Source organism: Mobula hypostoma, chromosome 10 (assembly GCF_963921235.1).
Source record: "Mobula hypostoma chromosome 10, sMobHyp1.1, whole genome shotgun sequence".
In the NCBI taxonomy this organism is placed as follows: Eukaryota; Metazoa; Chordata; class Chondrichthyes; order Myliobatiformes; family Myliobatidae; genus Mobula; species Mobula hypostoma.
In genome coordinates this window covers 116,609,845-116,627,857 of record NC_086106.1, presented here as the reverse complement: position 1 = coordinate 116,627,857, position 18,013 = coordinate 116,609,845, and the positions used below count along the sequence as shown (strand labels likewise).

The 18,013-nt window shown below is 40.9% G+C and overlaps 1 protein-coding gene across 2 annotated transcripts in view; it reads right to left on the bottom strand.

The window, feature by feature from the left end:
* Nucleotides 1-7,008: 7,008 nt before the first annotated feature.
* Nucleotides 7,009-18,013, bottom strand: part of rxfp2l (relaxin family peptide receptor 2, like) — a 104,489-nt gene continuing 93,484 nt past the window's right edge. For both annotated transcript variants that reach the window (XM_063061074.1, XM_063061075.1), the window contains one exon: nucleotides 7,009-16,856. In XM_063061074.1, coding sequence (XP_062917144.1) covers nucleotides 16,678-16,856 — 179 coding nt within the window. In that variant the 3' untranslated portion in view covers nucleotides 7,009-16,677. The remainder of the gene's footprint in view (nucleotides 16,857-18,013) is intronic.

Below are 18,013 nucleotides of genomic sequence, written 5' to 3'. Positions count from 1 at the left end.
TATTTTCGCTATGGAACCTATTCAAATATAGGAAGGAGTGTCAGTTATTATGAAGAGCAATGATAGAATTTGCTTTGAAATATTCATTGAGAGATAAATATTTGTCAGAACATCAGGGCCTCCTTTGTACTTAAATGTAATGTCATATGATGTTTAACACACATCTTAAGAAGCATAGAATGTTTGGGTTCATGTTCTATCTTCAAAAGCACAGATGCCTTTTGCTACTATAATGAAATATTAGCCTAAGATTTGATCTCAAACCTATTCAGTGGAAAGTCCAGAGGCAACCCATTTAGGAACCACTGTCTCTCAATCCTGGAAATCAGGTATGTGTTCTAAATATTGGAACACAGTAACTGATGTATGTCACTAGGTGGCAGCTACATACCTCACATTGCACAAAACAATCGCTCAAACAGATTGCTTGATAAATTGCAATGGTGACACATCATTTCTAACATCTGTTTGATCATGGAAATTCATAAAATTCATTCATGGAAAGTGATAGTTTGTGAAGATTCACCATTCCTTGTAGATGTGCTTAATACTGGGGGGTGCTTTACCTGTGATGGGTTTGGCTGTAGCCACTACTTTTTGTAGGGTTTTCCGTTCCAGGACATTGCTGTTTCCATACCAGGCCTTGATGCAACCAGCCAGTATACTCTTCACCATGCATCTGTAGAAGTTTGTCAAAGTTTTAGATGACATGCCAAATCTTCGCAAACTTCTAACAAAGTAGAGGCACTGCTGGACCTTCTTTGTAATGGCATTTACATGTTGAACCCAGGATAGATCTTCTGAAATGATTACACCAAGGAATTTAAAGCTACTGAACCTCTGCACTTCTGAACTCTGATAAGTATGATAGTATCCAAAATTTTTCATGTGTCAGTGGAGATTCTTTAAGTTCCTTGGGGTCAATATCACAAATGACCTGACTTGGTCCAACCAAGCAGAGTCCACTGCCAAGAAGGCCCACCAGCGCCTTTAATTCCAGAGGAAGCTAAGGAACTTTGGCCTGTCCCCTAAAACCCTCACTAATTTTTATAGATGCACCGTAGAAAGCATTCTTCTAGGGTGCATTGCAACCTGGTATGGAAGTTGTTCTGTCCAAGACCGGAAGAAGCTGCAGAAGATCGTGAACATGGCATAGCACATCACACAAACCAATCTTCCGTCCTTGGACTCACTTTACACCGCATGCTGTCGGAGCAGTGCTGCCAGGATAATCATGGACACGACCCACCCAGCCAACACACTTTTCATCCTCTTCCCTCTGGGAGAAGGCTCAGGAGCTTGAAGACTCATATGGCCAGATTTGGGAACAGCTTCTTTCCAACTGTGATAAGACTGCTGAACGGATCCTGACCCGGATCTGGGCCATACCCTCCAAATATCTGGACCTGCATCTCAGTTTTTTTTTGCTCTACCTTACTTTCCATTTTTCTATTTTCTATTTATGGTTTATAATTTAAATTTTTAATATTTACTATCAATCTGTAATCCAGGGAGCGGGAAGCGCAGAATCAAATATTGCTGTGATGATCGCACGTTCTAGTATAAATTGTTTGGCGACAATAAAGTATAAAGTAAAAAAGATTCTGGGCCTATGGATTAGGTGGGGATGGGGAAGTTTGGTTTATAATAAAATTTTAAATCTTTTAGTGTTTTTAATTAACCTCTGTACTGTGCCACTTATATGATCATGTTGCTGTCTGAACCTTGTCCTTGGGCCTTTAGCTGTAGAGGCCTGGCAAGATAGGCCCTCTACTTCTAGTCCAAGTAATTGTGGATGTATGGGGACCAAGGGCAGTAATTTCTGGCAACAGGCTCACCTGCAGTCCAATGCTGTGTGATGTACTGAAATCCATCGTCCACAAAGCAACTCACTCCCTGTCTGATTATAGACTCAATGGCCACTTTATTAGTTACTTCCTGTACCTAATAAAGTGGCCACTGAGTGTATATTTGTGGTCTTCTGCTGTTGTAGCCCATCCACTTCAAGGTTCAACATGTTGTGCATTCAGAGATGCTTTTCTGCACACCACTGTTGCAGACATCCCACCCTGCAGAAACTCATTTCAGGGAGGTAGCACCACCATCCTGGCAACACAATATCACCACCCCCCTCCCCCCCGGTCGACCTCCAAGGGTGTATGTAATACTTTGTTTAGTGATTTTTTCTAATCTGTAAACCAAGTTGGGTATATGCAGAAAATGTGACATTAAAATATGTACTTATGTTAAATTATCATGTTTATTCTAAAACAACTTTAAGCAAGTCTACAGGGAGTTTGGTCTCATCACGTAGGACATCAATAGAGTAGCTCGTTAGCAGCTAGCCAGCTAGTTTAAATAACGTTAGCTACACTAATGAATGAATGACACCTGTTAAACTCACCTCAACATGTCTTTTACATTTTAACCCAGCATGGGCAATAGAAAAGTCACTGTTGCAAACACTGTCATTATTTTTGAGGTCGACTGTAAAGGCCGCCCACAGAGAAAACTGATAGGGCTACTTAGCATGAAGAGAGACCAGTCAGGATGCTTGCTCTCCCTCTCCCTCTCCCTCTCAAAAAAATCGATTTCCGGGATATTGTATATAATTTCCGGGCATCAGGGAGCCGCTATCGGTATGCGGGAGACTCCTGGAACTCCCAGGAGAGATGGGATGTCTGCTGTTGTAACATGTGGTTATCTGAGTTACTGTCACCTTGAACCAGTTTAGCCATTTTCCTCTGACCTCTCTCATTAACAAGGGATTTTCAGCTCACAGAACTGCTGTTTACTCTGATTTTTTTCTTCATTTTTGCACCACTCTTTGGTGACAGTTGTGCTGGAAAATCCCAGGGGATCAACAGTTTCTAAGATACTCAAAACCACCCGGTGTGGCATCAACAATTATTCCACGGTCAAAGTCATTTAGATCACATTTCTTCCCCATTCCGATGTTTGGTCTGAACAACAAATGAACCTCTTGACCATGTCTGCATGCTTTTATGCATTGAGATGCTGCCTCATGATTGGCTGATTAGATATTAGCATTAGCGAGCAGATGTACGGGTGTACCTAATAAAGTGGCCACTGAGTGTACATTTTCCACAATGGCAAGTCCTTAAACTTTAATAATGATCAATTTGTTGGTAAATGATCTTGTTTTCATGGGACTCCATTCAATTTGTGCAAAGCTACTTCTTTCTGAGGAATCATAAAGTTAATTTGTATTCACTGTCTGAGCCTGATGTATCATGTGGGTGAAAGGAAAAATGAAAACTTGAGTAGGAAAGATAGAAGTTGTTGTGTAATATTTAAATAATATTTGAGTAATCCGGTTATATGTATAAATAAATGATTGCATACATCATCCACGACCACGTGATATGCACGCACCTCGCTTAAAGTAAACTCGAAGACAGACCCACATTCCTGGACTCTCGTGTCTTCCTTTGAATTAGTTTAATGTTTTGAAGTTACAAAACATAACATTGGTGACAGGGTATTTTTAAAATGAACTCAAGACAGCTACCGACCTGTTGAAATGCAGCAAGACATTCAAACTAAAACAAAAGTTAAAAACACTCAGATTTTTTTTAAAAAGGCCCAACACGTGCAGATACTGTCAAAAAAAAATGCGTAGTGCAGTGCATGTTCTTTGTAAGGGAAGACACGATCAAGTTTTAAAAAAGTAAGAAAGCAGAGAATTCACAGGTTCCTAAAGAGTGAGTACCATGCGATAACAATTATTTAAAAAAAATCAGAAATGGCTGGCTATATCAGAAAGACTGACACGTTTGATTGCTCAACGGGTAACTGGCTCATGTATACTGAGCTAACTGAGCAATATTGTAAAGCAAATGAGATAGTCCATGAGAAATGAGTACCAATCTTGTTGTGTGCATTGGGTTTAAAGGCATGCAGTTTGTTACAAATGTAGGGTTCTCAGTAATTTTAACTGTAATGTTAACTGTTAACTGCTAATAATAAAATGGCTTCTTGGTAGTGTTATGGCTTCTTTGTAATATTAACTGATGAGGTAATGTTCTTTGTAACTGAAATGTCTGGGTTATAATTATGGATAACAGGGAACTAACCAATGGAAGCCATGTTATTCTATCTGTATGTGTGGGAACCTGAGTGAGTACGCGGGAATTTGGCGAGGAGAGGCGAAGAGGAAGGACGTGCAGGAAGCGCTCTGATAGACCACTGTGGTTGGTCCCAGTCCGAGGGCCGAGGAGTTCGGAGGAGATTGAATAGTGGAGGGGCGACTCTGTTTCTTGAGCTCCAACGATTGTACACAAACTGATTAACTGATAAGTGTGGCGCCTTTTTCTTTTATGTATGTTTCCCTACGAACCACATAGTCACAGTGAGATTTATAAAGTGTAATCTTTTAATCGTACATTGTGTACTGTCTGATGTTTTATATTGTGGGGTTTGTACCAGGGTGCATTACACAGCATCTACGCAAACGGGAGACACAGTTTAACGGGCAGACGGCAGTTTCCCCCTTGATGAACGTGAGGTGATAGTGCTGGGTGTTACACTAAATTTAACTGCTCCCACCAAACCAGCTGAAATGAGCTTTGCTGATATTGTAAAAGTAATGCAGCAACATTTAGAACCAAAGCCATTGTCGATTGCAGAATGCTGGTTAAGATGGCGCAACTGACTGTGTGAAATAGCTCACAGGTGTAAAAAAGACAAGATGCTCGACTGGAAACAGTACTAATAACACCTTTTCTGAAGTTAAATTATCACTGCAAATAATGAAGAGGCGAGTGATGGCGGAGCGAGTTCGGGGGATGAGCCACGCCGGTGTGTTGGAGCATCGACGCAGATGGAGTGAGCCATCCGGAGAGAAGAGGTCAGGGCAGAGGAGTTCCAACTAGCCTGGGTGCGAGGTTGGATTGCTCTGGGCACCGAGCCAATTTGACGAGCTTGAGAACGGCCTCGGGCTGGGCAGTGAAACCTGAGCCCAGGCCGAGTCACTGGACGGCGTGGTCTAGACACCGAGCCGTTCACAGCAGTGGTTTCCGTGCCCTAATGCAAGGTACAATCTGCTGTTTAGGCAGTTTAAACGCTGGCCCAGATCGGAGGCGAGCCGGTTTCGCTTCCTCTCCGTGATGATCACTCCTCTGTCCGTGGCACTGAGTCAATGAAAACGGCCTTGGCTGCTTGCTCCATGTCTGCTAATATGATGAATGTTTTAGGTTTCATAAATGGGATAAAAAAGAAAGGGAGTCCATTTCGGTGAACGAGGCTGAATTGAAGAAATTGAGCATTATCAGCTTTGTAATGGGCTTAATGACACACTAAGAGATTGTCTAGTTTGTGGAATCTTACAAGAAAGCATTTAGAAATGGCTCGTAACTAAAGGACAAGTATAATGAGAAGAAAGGAGTCAATGGAGGTATGAGAACAGAGAATTCGTCACATGATGTTGTGGATGGGGAAAACAAGAGGAGATATCAGATTGTAAAGGGAGCTATGGAAGGATTAATAAAAGAATAGTCCAGCGAGCTAAACACTTTTTCCCCAAGATCGAGATGCACCAACCAGAAGAAGGAAAAGGAGGGAGAAGAAAGGTGGCCAGAGCTGTCAGAACCACTTCTAACAGACTCAGAGTCAACTCCTGCGACCGTGGAGGAGGCCCCAGAACCTGTGATCGTTTTCACAACCACGTCTCACCTACCAAGTAGGGTGACCTTCCTTGTCAGGAAATACATTATCCCACAAAAGTAAGAAATTCTCCACAGCAATTAAATCTTTAGTCCTGAATGGGACTACTTAAAATTTACTATGCTGTGGATGTCTGTATACAGTATAGTAATTGTATTTTATAATATACTAGTTGAGGTGCATTCTTTATTTAGTTGGAGTTCATAGCTGAGCTAAGGAGTGTTGTGTATTTAATATTTAAGTAATATTTGAGTAATCTTGTATATATATTATTTGATTAAGCATTCTTGTTAACTTAATTTCCACTGCTGCCTGTAAGGAGTTTGTACATTTTCCCTGTGACTGTGTGGGTTTCCTCCGAGCGCTCCACTTTCCTCCCACAGTCCAAAGACCTACCAACCAGTAGGTTAATTGGTCATTGTAAATTGTCCCATAATTAGGCCAGGATTAAATTGGAGGATTGCCAGGCAGAGTGGCTCGAAGACCTGGAAGGGCTGACTCTGTGCTGTATCTCATTAAACAAACAAATAAATAAATAACACATTCATTACAGGTTATATGTATAAATATGTGAATTGCATACATCATCACGCTACCATTTGATACTTGTGCACCTTGCATAAAATACACTCAAAGTTAGATCCACATTTCAGACTCCCATTTCTTTCTTTGAATTAGATTAATGTTTTGAAGTTACAAAACATAAGTCTGTACATTTGTCTTTCTGTTAATTTGAACAGAAAGGAAAGTGGGCATGCTTTGCAATGGCTGTGTGTTTCAACTAATTGAATTTTCTCTCTCCTCTCATTGGGGCTTTGATTTTAGGACTCAAGGTTAAAGGAAAATGTGCTGAACGTTCGTACCAACCAATTCTTCCAAAGTCTTTTATTGATATATGTGATTGAACCAAAGATTGAGTTAAACACCTGCTCTATTAGCTAATATTAAAATTCTTCACTTTTGGTGTTAGTCCAACTCCCTGGCATGTTTTACATCAAAGCTGCTATGCCTGTGCATGTGTAAACCCATGCATAAGTCCACGCCTTAAATAGATTGCATTGATTTTGCAAATCAGCAATCAATAAAAAAAATCCAAGGAAAGGTTTGCAATTGGAGTTAGAAAAATTCAACTCAGTACAATTGTGTGTCTTCAAGATGAGCAGAGAAGTTTGCCTGTATCAGAGTTTTGGCTATAGGTTACACGTGGACTTAGAAGATTAAAGAGACAACTGGAAGTAAAAATGCAAATGCACAAATTCCAAAGTTCAGTTAAACTATTAAATAGTTTCTTTATTGCAGCATATAATACAGCTGGTACAAAATATGAAAAAAAACTGGATTAGTATTTGCACACAAACAATAAAGCCAAGAAATTCTATAGTGAAGAATTACAAAACATATGTATACTGCATTTGCCATTACTTGACAGAAAAATAAATGTTTAGTAATTTTGGCCAAAAATGGTTTGCATAAAAAAGATATGCTGTAAAAGTAAGTAGAATGTCATTGACAAAAGGAAAAGAAGAATTCTGTGAATGTGCTTGCATTTTATGGATGATGTCAGTTCACTGGAACAATTTTACAATGCTCACTTGTTTCTTAATTCTTCTTCATAACTTTGTTTAAAGTCACTGATTAAACATGAGAGTGCTTGTCCTTTAATGATTTGGGTGGTAGAACTGATGGCTTTCTGGCCAAGTTTGCAAATGATACAAAGGTAGGTGAAGGGACAGGTAGCTTTGAGGAAGCAGGGAGCCTGCAGGAGGACAGATAGGGATAATGGGCAAATAAATGACGGATGGAGTATAGTGTATGGAAGTGTATGGTCATGAACTTTGGTAGGAGTAAAGGCATAGACTGTTTTTTAAATGGGGAGAAATTTCAAATACCAGAAGTGCAATGGGACTTGGGAGTCCTTATGCAGAATTCCCTAAAGGCTAACTTGCAGGTTGAATTGGTGGTAAGGAAGGTAAATGCAGGTTAGCATTCATTCGAGAGGACTAGAGTATAAGAGCAAGGATGTAATGCTAAGGTTTTAGAAGGCATTGATCAGTCTGCATGGGGTATTGTGAGCAGCTTTGGGCCTCTTATATACGAGAAGATGTGCTGGCATTGAAGAGGTTTCAGAGGAGGTTCATGAGAATGATTCTGGAAATGAAAGGGTTAACATGAACTCTGGTCTTGTACATCTGGAGTTTAGAAGAATGAGGGAGGATCTCATTTAAACCTATGGAATATTGAAAGGTCTGGATAGAGTGGATTGGGGAGGATGTTTCCTACAGTGGGTGATTCTAAGACCAGATGGCACAGCCACAGAATGGAGGAACATCCATTTAGAACAGAGGTGAGGAATTTCTTAAGCCCGAGGGTAGGGAATTTGTGGAATTCATTGCCACAGACAGCTGTGTAGACCGAGTCACTGACTATATTTAAAGTGAAGGATGATAGGTTCTTGATTAGTCAGGGTGTCAAATGTTGCAGGGTGCAGGCCAGAGAATGGGATTGAGAGGGATAATAAATCAGTCATGATGGAATGGTGGAGCAGACTCAATGGGCCAATAGCCCAAATCTGCTCCCATGTCTTATGGTCTTGGTTAAAGCTGCTGTCTTGAAGTGAGAAGCAAGATATCTAGTGAAGAAGACAATAGCAATGAGATAGTCAGATAGGAGGCAATATCAAAAAGAATTCAGTCTGGAGAAGTGTAAAGTAATGCATTGGGAAGAACAAGCATAACACAAGGCACACAATAAGTGGAAGAGGACTGAGACATGCAAAGTAACAGACGGAGCTTGGAGTGTATTTTTGCCACTTCCTGAAGGTTGCTAGGCAGATACAATTCTATGAAAGCAGACAGGTCATCTTACTTTACTGGCCAAGCACAAAATTTAAGAACATAAAAGTCATACTGGTAAAGAATTCTATCCCAACCGCAGCAGAGCATTGTATCATGATTTGATAAGGAAGAGAATTCAGGGGAAATTCGTGACCATGTTGCAAGAGCTAGAGAAGTGCTCTTCTGAGTAAATCAAGTAAATAAATAAATATAGATTAAAAAGGTAATCTCACTAACTGTGGCCATGAAGTTATTGCATCGTTGTTAAAAACCCAGTTTGTTCATGTGGTTCAAGAACACAGCTCAGCACCACTCTCTTATGGGTAATTATAGACTGGCAAATAAATGCTGGCTGAGTCTGCAAAGCCCACATCCCTTGAGTGAATAAATGAAAACATAGTTTGGGTGCACTGGTGTCATTCTCTTCAAAACCTGTTACAACTCTTTACAACTCATCTTGTCAGTATTATTTTTTATTTGCATTATTTGTCTTCTTTTGAAAACATCTTGCTTGCCAGTCTTTGTTTTTGTATAGTCTTAAAGTAAATTCTATTGTTTTTCTTTATTTTCCTGTAAATGCCTGCAAGAAAATGAATGTCAAGGTATTACATGGTAACATACACTCAGTGGCCACTTTATTAGGTACAGGAGTGGAACTTGGTGTGGTCTTTGCTGCTGTAGCTTGTCCACTTCAAAGTTCAATGTTTTGTGCATTCGGAGATGCTCTTCTGCACACCACTGTTGTTTGAGTTATCGTCACCTTCCTGTCAGCTTGAACCAGTCTGGTTATCCCCCTCTGACCATTCTCATTAACAAGGCTTTTTCACCCCCGTAACTGCGGCTCATTGGATGTTTTTATTTGTTTCCATTCTCTGTAAACTCTGGAGACTTCCGCGGATGAAAATCCCAGGAGACCAGCAGTTTCTGAGATACTCAAACCACTGGCACCAACAATCATTCCACGGTTAAAAGAACACATTTCTCCCCCATTCTGATATTTGGTCTGAACAACAACTGAACCTCTTGACCATGTCTGTTACCCGGTTTGGACATGGCCCAAGTGCAGAGTGAGAGACACTGAAGCAGGTCGATAGTTCACAGACTTTAATGCGAACAGTGTTAAAGGGAAAATAAAACAATAAACGCTAGGCCGAACAGGGCCATTAACTAAAACTCTCAAAGGAAAACAAGCCTACACTGCGGCTGAAAAGAACATCAAAGCATTAAACGAATACCACTAGTCTTCACAGCCAGCTGATTTGAAAGTCCAATATCGGGAAGGCTGAATACACAACAGCAGCCAAGCGTCGCTATGCTCTGTCCAAGTCTTGACAAGCACTACGACGACAAGAATGGAGTTAAATACTATCACGATTAGATAATAATTACCTGTCACGTGCAAATTCACGAGCGCAATTGCCGTATCTACTGCACTGCCGAATCCGTGGTTGTGATCATGTCTGTATGCTTTTATGCGTTGAATTGCTGCCATATGATTGGCCGATTAGATATTTGCATTAATGAACAGGCCCTGATTAAGGGTCTCAGCCCAAAACATCGACTGTTTATTCCCCTCCATAGATGCTGCCTGGCCTGCTGAGCTCCTCCAGCACATTGTGTGTATTGCTCTAGATTTCCAGCTTCTGCAATACCTCTTGTGTCCACGGTGTACACTTCATTAGCAACCATTCCTGTATCTAATAAAGCAGCCACTGAGTGTATATGTACTTCAATAATAAATTTGACTTTGAAGGGATATTTATTAGCTGTATTAAGTCATAAGAGAACCAGGTAAGCAAATGCAGAACAATGTAGACACTCTCTACATTTAGATAATACTGTATTGTGTAGTGAAATGTAGAGTTGGCTCTGAAAAATAGCGTCTAAAACAATCTTTCTTTTCAGCATTTGGTAACCAGGTTAAATATCATCCTGTAACTCAGTTGATAAATGCATTGTCTGATAAGATGTTAACATGTGCAGATCAGGAGCCTGCCGGGTTTGATTTGGAGTCTTGCTATCAGCAAGAGTAGTCATGGTACCACAATCAGTTTGAACTAGATTCCATTGCTCATGAATTAAATGAACTTTGCCATTTGCATTCCAGTCCTCCCAACAACATAGGTGGCTTTCCTATTGTGATCACTGGACTGGAAGATCAGTCACATAACCACGTTCATGGTCAGTTGCAAATGGAAAAGCATCACAACATTAAGTAAGTGGAACTAACTGCTGACTATAATAAGCAATGTTGTGCTGACCTTTTAGAATCTGTCTATCAATACATCGTTGAACAAAATGAAGCACAACTTTGTTTTATCTGTGTAATTAGCTCTTGTAATCCACAGAGTCTATTCCAATCACAGTGATGAATTTTATTCCTAATTGTTCAAACTTCAATTAGGTGTGATGAAAACTGATTGTGTTTCTTTCAGTGTCAGCCCAGTTCCAGTTCAAATTGTATCCTCTTGTCTCGTGCTACATCATACATATATCAAGTCACTGTTCATATACTGTATGTACTGGATGAAAAGAACATCTTGCTGTTGGCACCACATAAATCCAGCACTTGGCAGCACAAATACAATGAGTAAGCACAGCAGTACATACAACCCCACCATTTCTTGGAATATAACTCACAAATCATCGAATACAACTTAGTCACTGTCACATTTTACAGTGATTTTTAAAAACCATAAGACATAGGAGCGGAATTAGGCCAATCAGCCCATCGAGTATAGTGCATGTACGTCTTATACCTATTAATATGATATCACAGAGACCAATTATAAATGATTGATTAACTAAATTATCTGGTACAAGTGCAAAAGTAGGATCATAAATTAAAAGGAACAATTCACTCCAAATTAGTATATGTGTCAAAGGTTCTACCTACACAACACACATTAAGTCTACTTTTATCTAGTAGCATATAATTTAAGTGTGACTCAATATTACACCACACATTTGTAAGGGGGAAATTCACTTGTGTTTGTAAGTTTCTCAATGTGAGAACCTGTCATATTCACCATTTACAAAGGAATGTCCTCTATCGCAGGATGCTCTACAAGTCACCTGCATCTCAGCACCATTTCATCAATATCTCTTCCGCACATGGCTGAGCTGAAATGCTAACTTAGCATAGGAATTCGCAGGACAAACTGCTATTTTTGAAGTGGTATTTTGTATATCATCAGAGAAATGCACATTTTAACAATTGCATGCAAACCCACATCTGTAAAAAAAAGTCATTCACTTCTTCCAAAATATTAAGCAGATATACAAGGAACATCCACGACGGCAATGGGTAGACAACGCAAATGTGTGTGTGACATATTACTTATTACATTGAGCGTGAAATTGCTACGTTTGGAAATTATCACATCAAAAAATGTTTTCACTCGATTGTTAACATTCAAGATTATTTTACAGCTGGTTTCACTTTCAAAAGCAGAGATTTCTTAGCAGTCTCTGTGTCAACAGCGATTGATTTGGTGTGAAAAACAGTGGCACAGTTGTGTATGATTGTTGAGGGACACTGAGCAATGCCGTTGGAGGTGGAGAAGGGCTGCCAACTAATTAATAGAGGGTAGCTCTCCTCCTTTGTGGATGCACCAACAGACTAAATAACAAATGTCACTCACTCAATGCACTCTCAAATGGTGCTATTTACATCATAACTTGTTAGGCAATATGCTAGTAGATCTCCTTCAACAGATGTCCACTAACTTACAGGAAGTGCAATTATTGGGAAAAGAGTTATCAGAAAATATCTGTGTAACACAGTGGTTGTTTGTCATTGGTCACTTTACTAAGTACAGGAATGCAACCCATTTGTGGTCTTCTGCTGCTGTAGCCCATCCACTTCAAGGTTCAACATGTTGTGCATTCAGAAGATGCTCTTCTGCACACCACTGTTGTAACGGTGTGGTTATTTGGGTTACTGTCGCCTTCCTGTCAGTTTGAAACAGTCTGGCCATTGTCCTATGACTTCTCTCATTAACGAAGCATTTTCACCCACATAATTGCCGCTTATTGGATGTTTTTAGTTTTTCCCACCATTCTTTGTTAGCACCGGAGACTGTTGTGCTTGAGTATCAGCAGTTTCTGAGACACTCAAACCATCCTGTCTGGCACCAACAATCATTCCATAGTCAAAGTCACTTGCATCACGTTTCTTCCCCATTTTGATGTCTGGCCTGAACAACAAGTGAGTCTCTAGACTATGCTTTTATTCATTAAGTTACTGCCACATGATGGGCTGATTAGGTATGTATGTTAATGAGCAGGTGTACAGGTGTATTTCAAAAACTGGACACTGAGTATATATCCCACATTTTACGATGGAATGTGGGCTAAAGCTTTCACGAGTAATGTTGTCAGATGTGACTCTATAACACAGTGATGCTCCTGCTGAGAGGTGTGACAGTAATGCTCATTCAATGTTATAATGACATTACAATGTTATTGTTGAATGCTCCTCTTGTGGGACGTGGGAAGTCAGGGGGGCCTCCAGTGTCCCTGATAACTACACGTGCAAGAAGCGCGTCCAGTTTCAGCTTCCAACAAACCACGTTAAGGAGTTGGAGCTGGAACTGGACGGACTCCGGATCATTTGAGAGGCTGATATATAGACAGGTAGTTACACCCAAGGTGCAAGACACAGGAAACTGGGTGACAGTCAGGAAGGGCAAAGGGGTTCAACAGCCTGTGCAGAGTACCCCTTTGGCCATCAACAACAGGTATATCGCTTTGGATACTGTCGGGGGGTGACTCTAACAGAGGAAAGTCAGTTAGGGGAACAGGAAGGAGGTTCTGTGGACAAGAACGAGATTCCCAGATGGTATGTTCCTCCTGGGTGCCAGGAGTCCTCAGCATTCTTAAGTGGGAGGGTGAACAGCCAGAGGTTGTGGTCTATGTAGGAAAAGTGATGTGGTTCTGCAAAGTGAGTTCAGACAGTTAGGTACTAAGTTAAAGGGCAGGACCTCCAGGGTTGTGGATCTCAGAATTGCTATCCATGCCACATGCTGGTGAGGCTAGAAATGGGAAGACTATACATTTTACCACATGGCTAAGTAGTTGGTGTAAGAGTGAGGGCATTAGACTTTTGGATCATTCTGCTTTCTTCCAGAGAAGGTGGGACCTGTACAGAAGAGATGGTTTGCACCTGAACAGGAAGGGGAATAATATCCTAGCAGGGAGGTTTGCTACTGCTGCATGGGGGTGGGGGGGAGGTGCTGTGGAGGGTGGTGGTTAAACCAGTGTTGCAGTGGGATGGGAATCAGAGTACCAGAACAGTTAGTGGAGAGATGGTGGAGGCAGATTTTTGGTAAGGCCTCAGACAAAGTCAGGAATCAAAAGGTTTATCATGGTGCGACTAATGTCCTGAGCTGCATATTCTTCAATGCAAGAAGTATCGTAGGGAAAGCCAGATGGGAAGCAACACATAGGATTGTGATATTATAGCTGTTGGTGAGACTTGGTTGCAGGAGGGGCAGGACTGGCAGCTCAAATTTCTGGGGTTCAATTATTTTAGACATGACAGTGTGGAGGGATTAAAGAGGGAGGGGTGGTGTTATTAGTCAGAGAAAGTGCTCAGTCAGGATAGACTGAAGAACTCCTCTGGTTGAGGTTTTATGAGTGGAACGGAGGAATAAGAAAGGTATGACCACGTTAATGGGGCTATATTACAGACCACCCAATAGTTCGTGGGATTTAGAGGAACAAATTTGTAGAGATCACAGACACAAGGTTGTTATACTAGGTGATTTTGATTTATCACAAATTGACTGGGACTCCCATACAGCAGAAGGACTAGATGGGATAGAGTTTATCAAATCTGTTCAGGAAAGTTTCCTAATCAGTACGTAGAAGTCCCAATGAGAGAGTTTGTGATATTTGATCTCCAATTAGGGAATGAGACAGGGCGGGTGATGGGAGTTTGTGTAGAGGAACACTTTGCATCTGGTGATCACAGTACCATTAGTTTCATAGTAAGTATGCAAAAAGATAGGTCTAGTTTATGGGTTGAGATTTTAAACTGGGGAAAGGCCAATTTTGATGGTATCAGAAAGGATCTGGCAAGTGTTGGTTGGGACAGGCTGCTTTCTGACAAAGGTGTACTTGGTAAGTGGAAGACCTTCAAAAGTGACATTTTGAGCGTACAAATCTTGTATATGCCTGTCAGAATAAAAGGTAAAGATAACAGGTTTAGGGAACCTTGGTTTTTAAGAGATATTGAGATCCTGGTTAATTTTTTTAAAAAAAGGAAGTACATAGGCAGATTGGAACAAATGAGGTGCTTATGGACAGAAATCAGGAGGACTAAAAGAAGGCATGAGGTTGCCCGAGCAGACAAGGTGAAGGGAATCCTAAGGGATTCTACAGATATGTTAAGCACAAAAGGATTGCAAGGGACAAAATTGGTCCTCTGATAGATCAGAATGGTAATCCATGTGTGGAACCAAAGGAGATGGGGGAGATCTTAAATAAATTTTTTTGCATCTGTGTTTACTCAGGAAATGGACACAGATTCTATAGAAATGAAGCAAGGTGGTGTTGACTTCATGGACCCTATACAAATTACAAGGGAGGAGGTGTTTGCTATCTTGAGACATATTAGAGTGGATAAATCCCCAGGGCCTGACAAGGTGTTCCTTTGACCCTGTGGGAGGCAAGTGCCAAAGGATTGGAGGATAACTAATGGTGTTTCATTGTTTAAGAAATGCTCTAAAAATAAGTCAGAAAACTATAGGTCAGTGAGCCTGATATCAGTAGTGGGAAAGTTATTGGAAGGTATTCTAAGGGACTGGATATATGAGTATTTGGATAGACATGGATTGATTAAGGATAGTCAGCATGGCTTCATGAGTGGTAGGTCATGTCCAACTGAAATCCGTTTTTCAAGGAAGTTACCAGGAAAATTGATGAAGATAAGGCAGTAGATGTTGTCTACATGAACCTTAGCAAGACATTTGGCAAGGTCCCGCATGGGAAGTTTATTAAGAAGATTCAGTTGCTTGGCATTTAAGATGAGGTAGTAAACTGGATTAGACACTGGCTTTGTGGGAGAAGCCAGAGAGTGGTAGTAGATGGTTGCCTCTCTGACTGGAGGCAGGTGATTGGTGGAGTGCCACTGGGTCTGTTGTTGCTTGTCAGCTATATCATTGATCTGGATGATAGTGTGGTTAACTGGATCAGCAAATTTGCAGATGACACCATGATTGTGGGTGTAGTGGACAGTGAGGAAGACTATCAGAGCTTGCAGTGAGATCTGGACCAGCTGGAAAAATGGGTTGAAAAACGGCAGATGGAAATTAATGCAGACAAGTCTGAGGTGTTGTGCTTCAGTAGGACCAACCAGGTAGGTCTTACACAGTGAGGAGTGCTGTAGAGCAAAGGGATCTGGGAATATAGGTACATAATTCATTGAAAGTGGCATCACGGGGCTTGTAAGTGACGCCAAAGTATTGAGTACACGAGATGGGATGTTATGTTAAAGTTCTATAAGACATTGGTGAGGCCTAATTTGGAGCACTGTGTGCAGTCTTGGTCACCTACCTACGGGAAAGAAGTAAGTAAGATTGAAAAAGTACTGAGAAAATTTACAAGGATATTGTCAGGACTGGAGGATCTGAGTTGTATGGAAAGATTAAATAGGTTAGCACTTTATTCCTTGGAACGTGGAAGATAGAGGGGAGATTTGATAGAAGCATACAAAATTATGAGGGCTATAGATAGGGTAAATGCAAGCAGGCTTCTTCCACTGAGGTTGGGTGGGACAACAACTGGAGGTCATGGGTTAAGGGTGAAAGCTGAAAAGTTTAAGGGGAACATGAGGGGAAACTTCTTCACTCAGAGGGTCATCAGACTCTAGAACGAGCTGCTAGCGCAAGTGGTGCATGCAAGCTTGATTTCAATGTTTAAGAGAAGTTTAGATACAGTAGGTATATGGATCATAAGGGTATGGAGGGCTATGGTCCCGGTGCAGATTGATGGGAGTAGCCAATTTAAATGGTTTGGCATGGACTAAATGGGCTGAAGGGCCTGTTTTTGTGCTGTACTCTTCTATGACTCTATTGGCTTTGTTATGAACCACTCATCTAGGGAAGTAAGGTAGTTGCTCTCCATTGAGTGTCGCTGTCAGAGTTGAGTGTCGCTATACGTTGCTCGATTGTGTGCTGCTTGTGAGGCTCTTTGTTGGCCCAAGAAAATCTTGGCTCTGCAAACACTGCTTTAGCTTTTCCTGAAAGGAGGCAGTTGTAATTGTGTAGAGGATTGGATTCAGCGCACTGTTTATTGGCAGGATGAAGATTACAACCCAGGATGTTACATTACCTGTTTAAAAAAAAATTAATAAAGAATAAGTGTACATTTCTTTTTAAGAACAAATTCATAGATCATAATAGATTCCTAACTCTACCATGGACAGTCCCAAGGCCAGCTACAAAAAGAGAAGAATTATGCATGGCGCTGCAAATCTCATCCCATAAAATCCCAAACCTACAGAAATGTCAACAGAAGCTCCAAACACCGCACCCCTGGGAGGGGAAGGATCTTCACCTACAAGACGTATGTAATTGTGTGGTGGAAGCCCACTCGTCTGTGGATACCACAGAGCCGACCAATCTTGTATCATTCAGGACTAATACAAGACTCGCCCAGGACAGAAACTCTGGCGAGTTGCTATCGGCCGTCTATGCCCCGTAGGGACGATGGGCTTAACTAAGTAACTATAACAGATCCTTAAAAATAAAGTAACTCATAGGATTTCAGATAATTTGAATTTAGAGTTGATTTGCAGCTTGGAATCTACTCAGAGCATGACATTAATTGGCACACCTATTCTGCAATAGCTTAAACCCATTGTTCAGATGATCTGTACTGACAAACTCCTTCCACAAAATTACCTTTTAATGAATCACATTGATTATTTAATGCTGTGATTTTATTCAGTTCTTGGGCTGACATTAATTATCCATGTGGACAGTAACAACTATTTCCACTCTGTGGGTGAATGACACCATCCTTATAGTTATTTAAAAACTGTATAATTTTTTTGCCTATTTTTTCATACTTATTCTAGTTGATTCATCTGCCTTTTGATTAAACTGTTCATGGCTTTTTAACCAGAAGAAAAATTGCTATCTAACATTTATTCAAGCAAAGTAGAGCATTTAGAACAGCAAGGGGCATTATGCTAGTGTAGCAGTTAGTGTAACAATAAAACAGCGGCTGCAACAAGGGTTCAATTCCTGCCGCTGCCTGTAAGCAGTTTGTACATTCTCCCCGTGACCATGTGAGTTTCTGCAGGGTGCCCCACTTTCTTCTCACATTCCAAAGACGTACAGGCTAGTTAGTAGGTTAATTGGTTACGCGGGTGTAATTGGGTGCCGCGGGCTCGTTGGGCTGGAAGGGCCTGTTACCATACTGTGTTTCTAAATAAAATAAACATCAAACAATACGGCACAGTACAGGCCCTTTGGCCCTCAGTG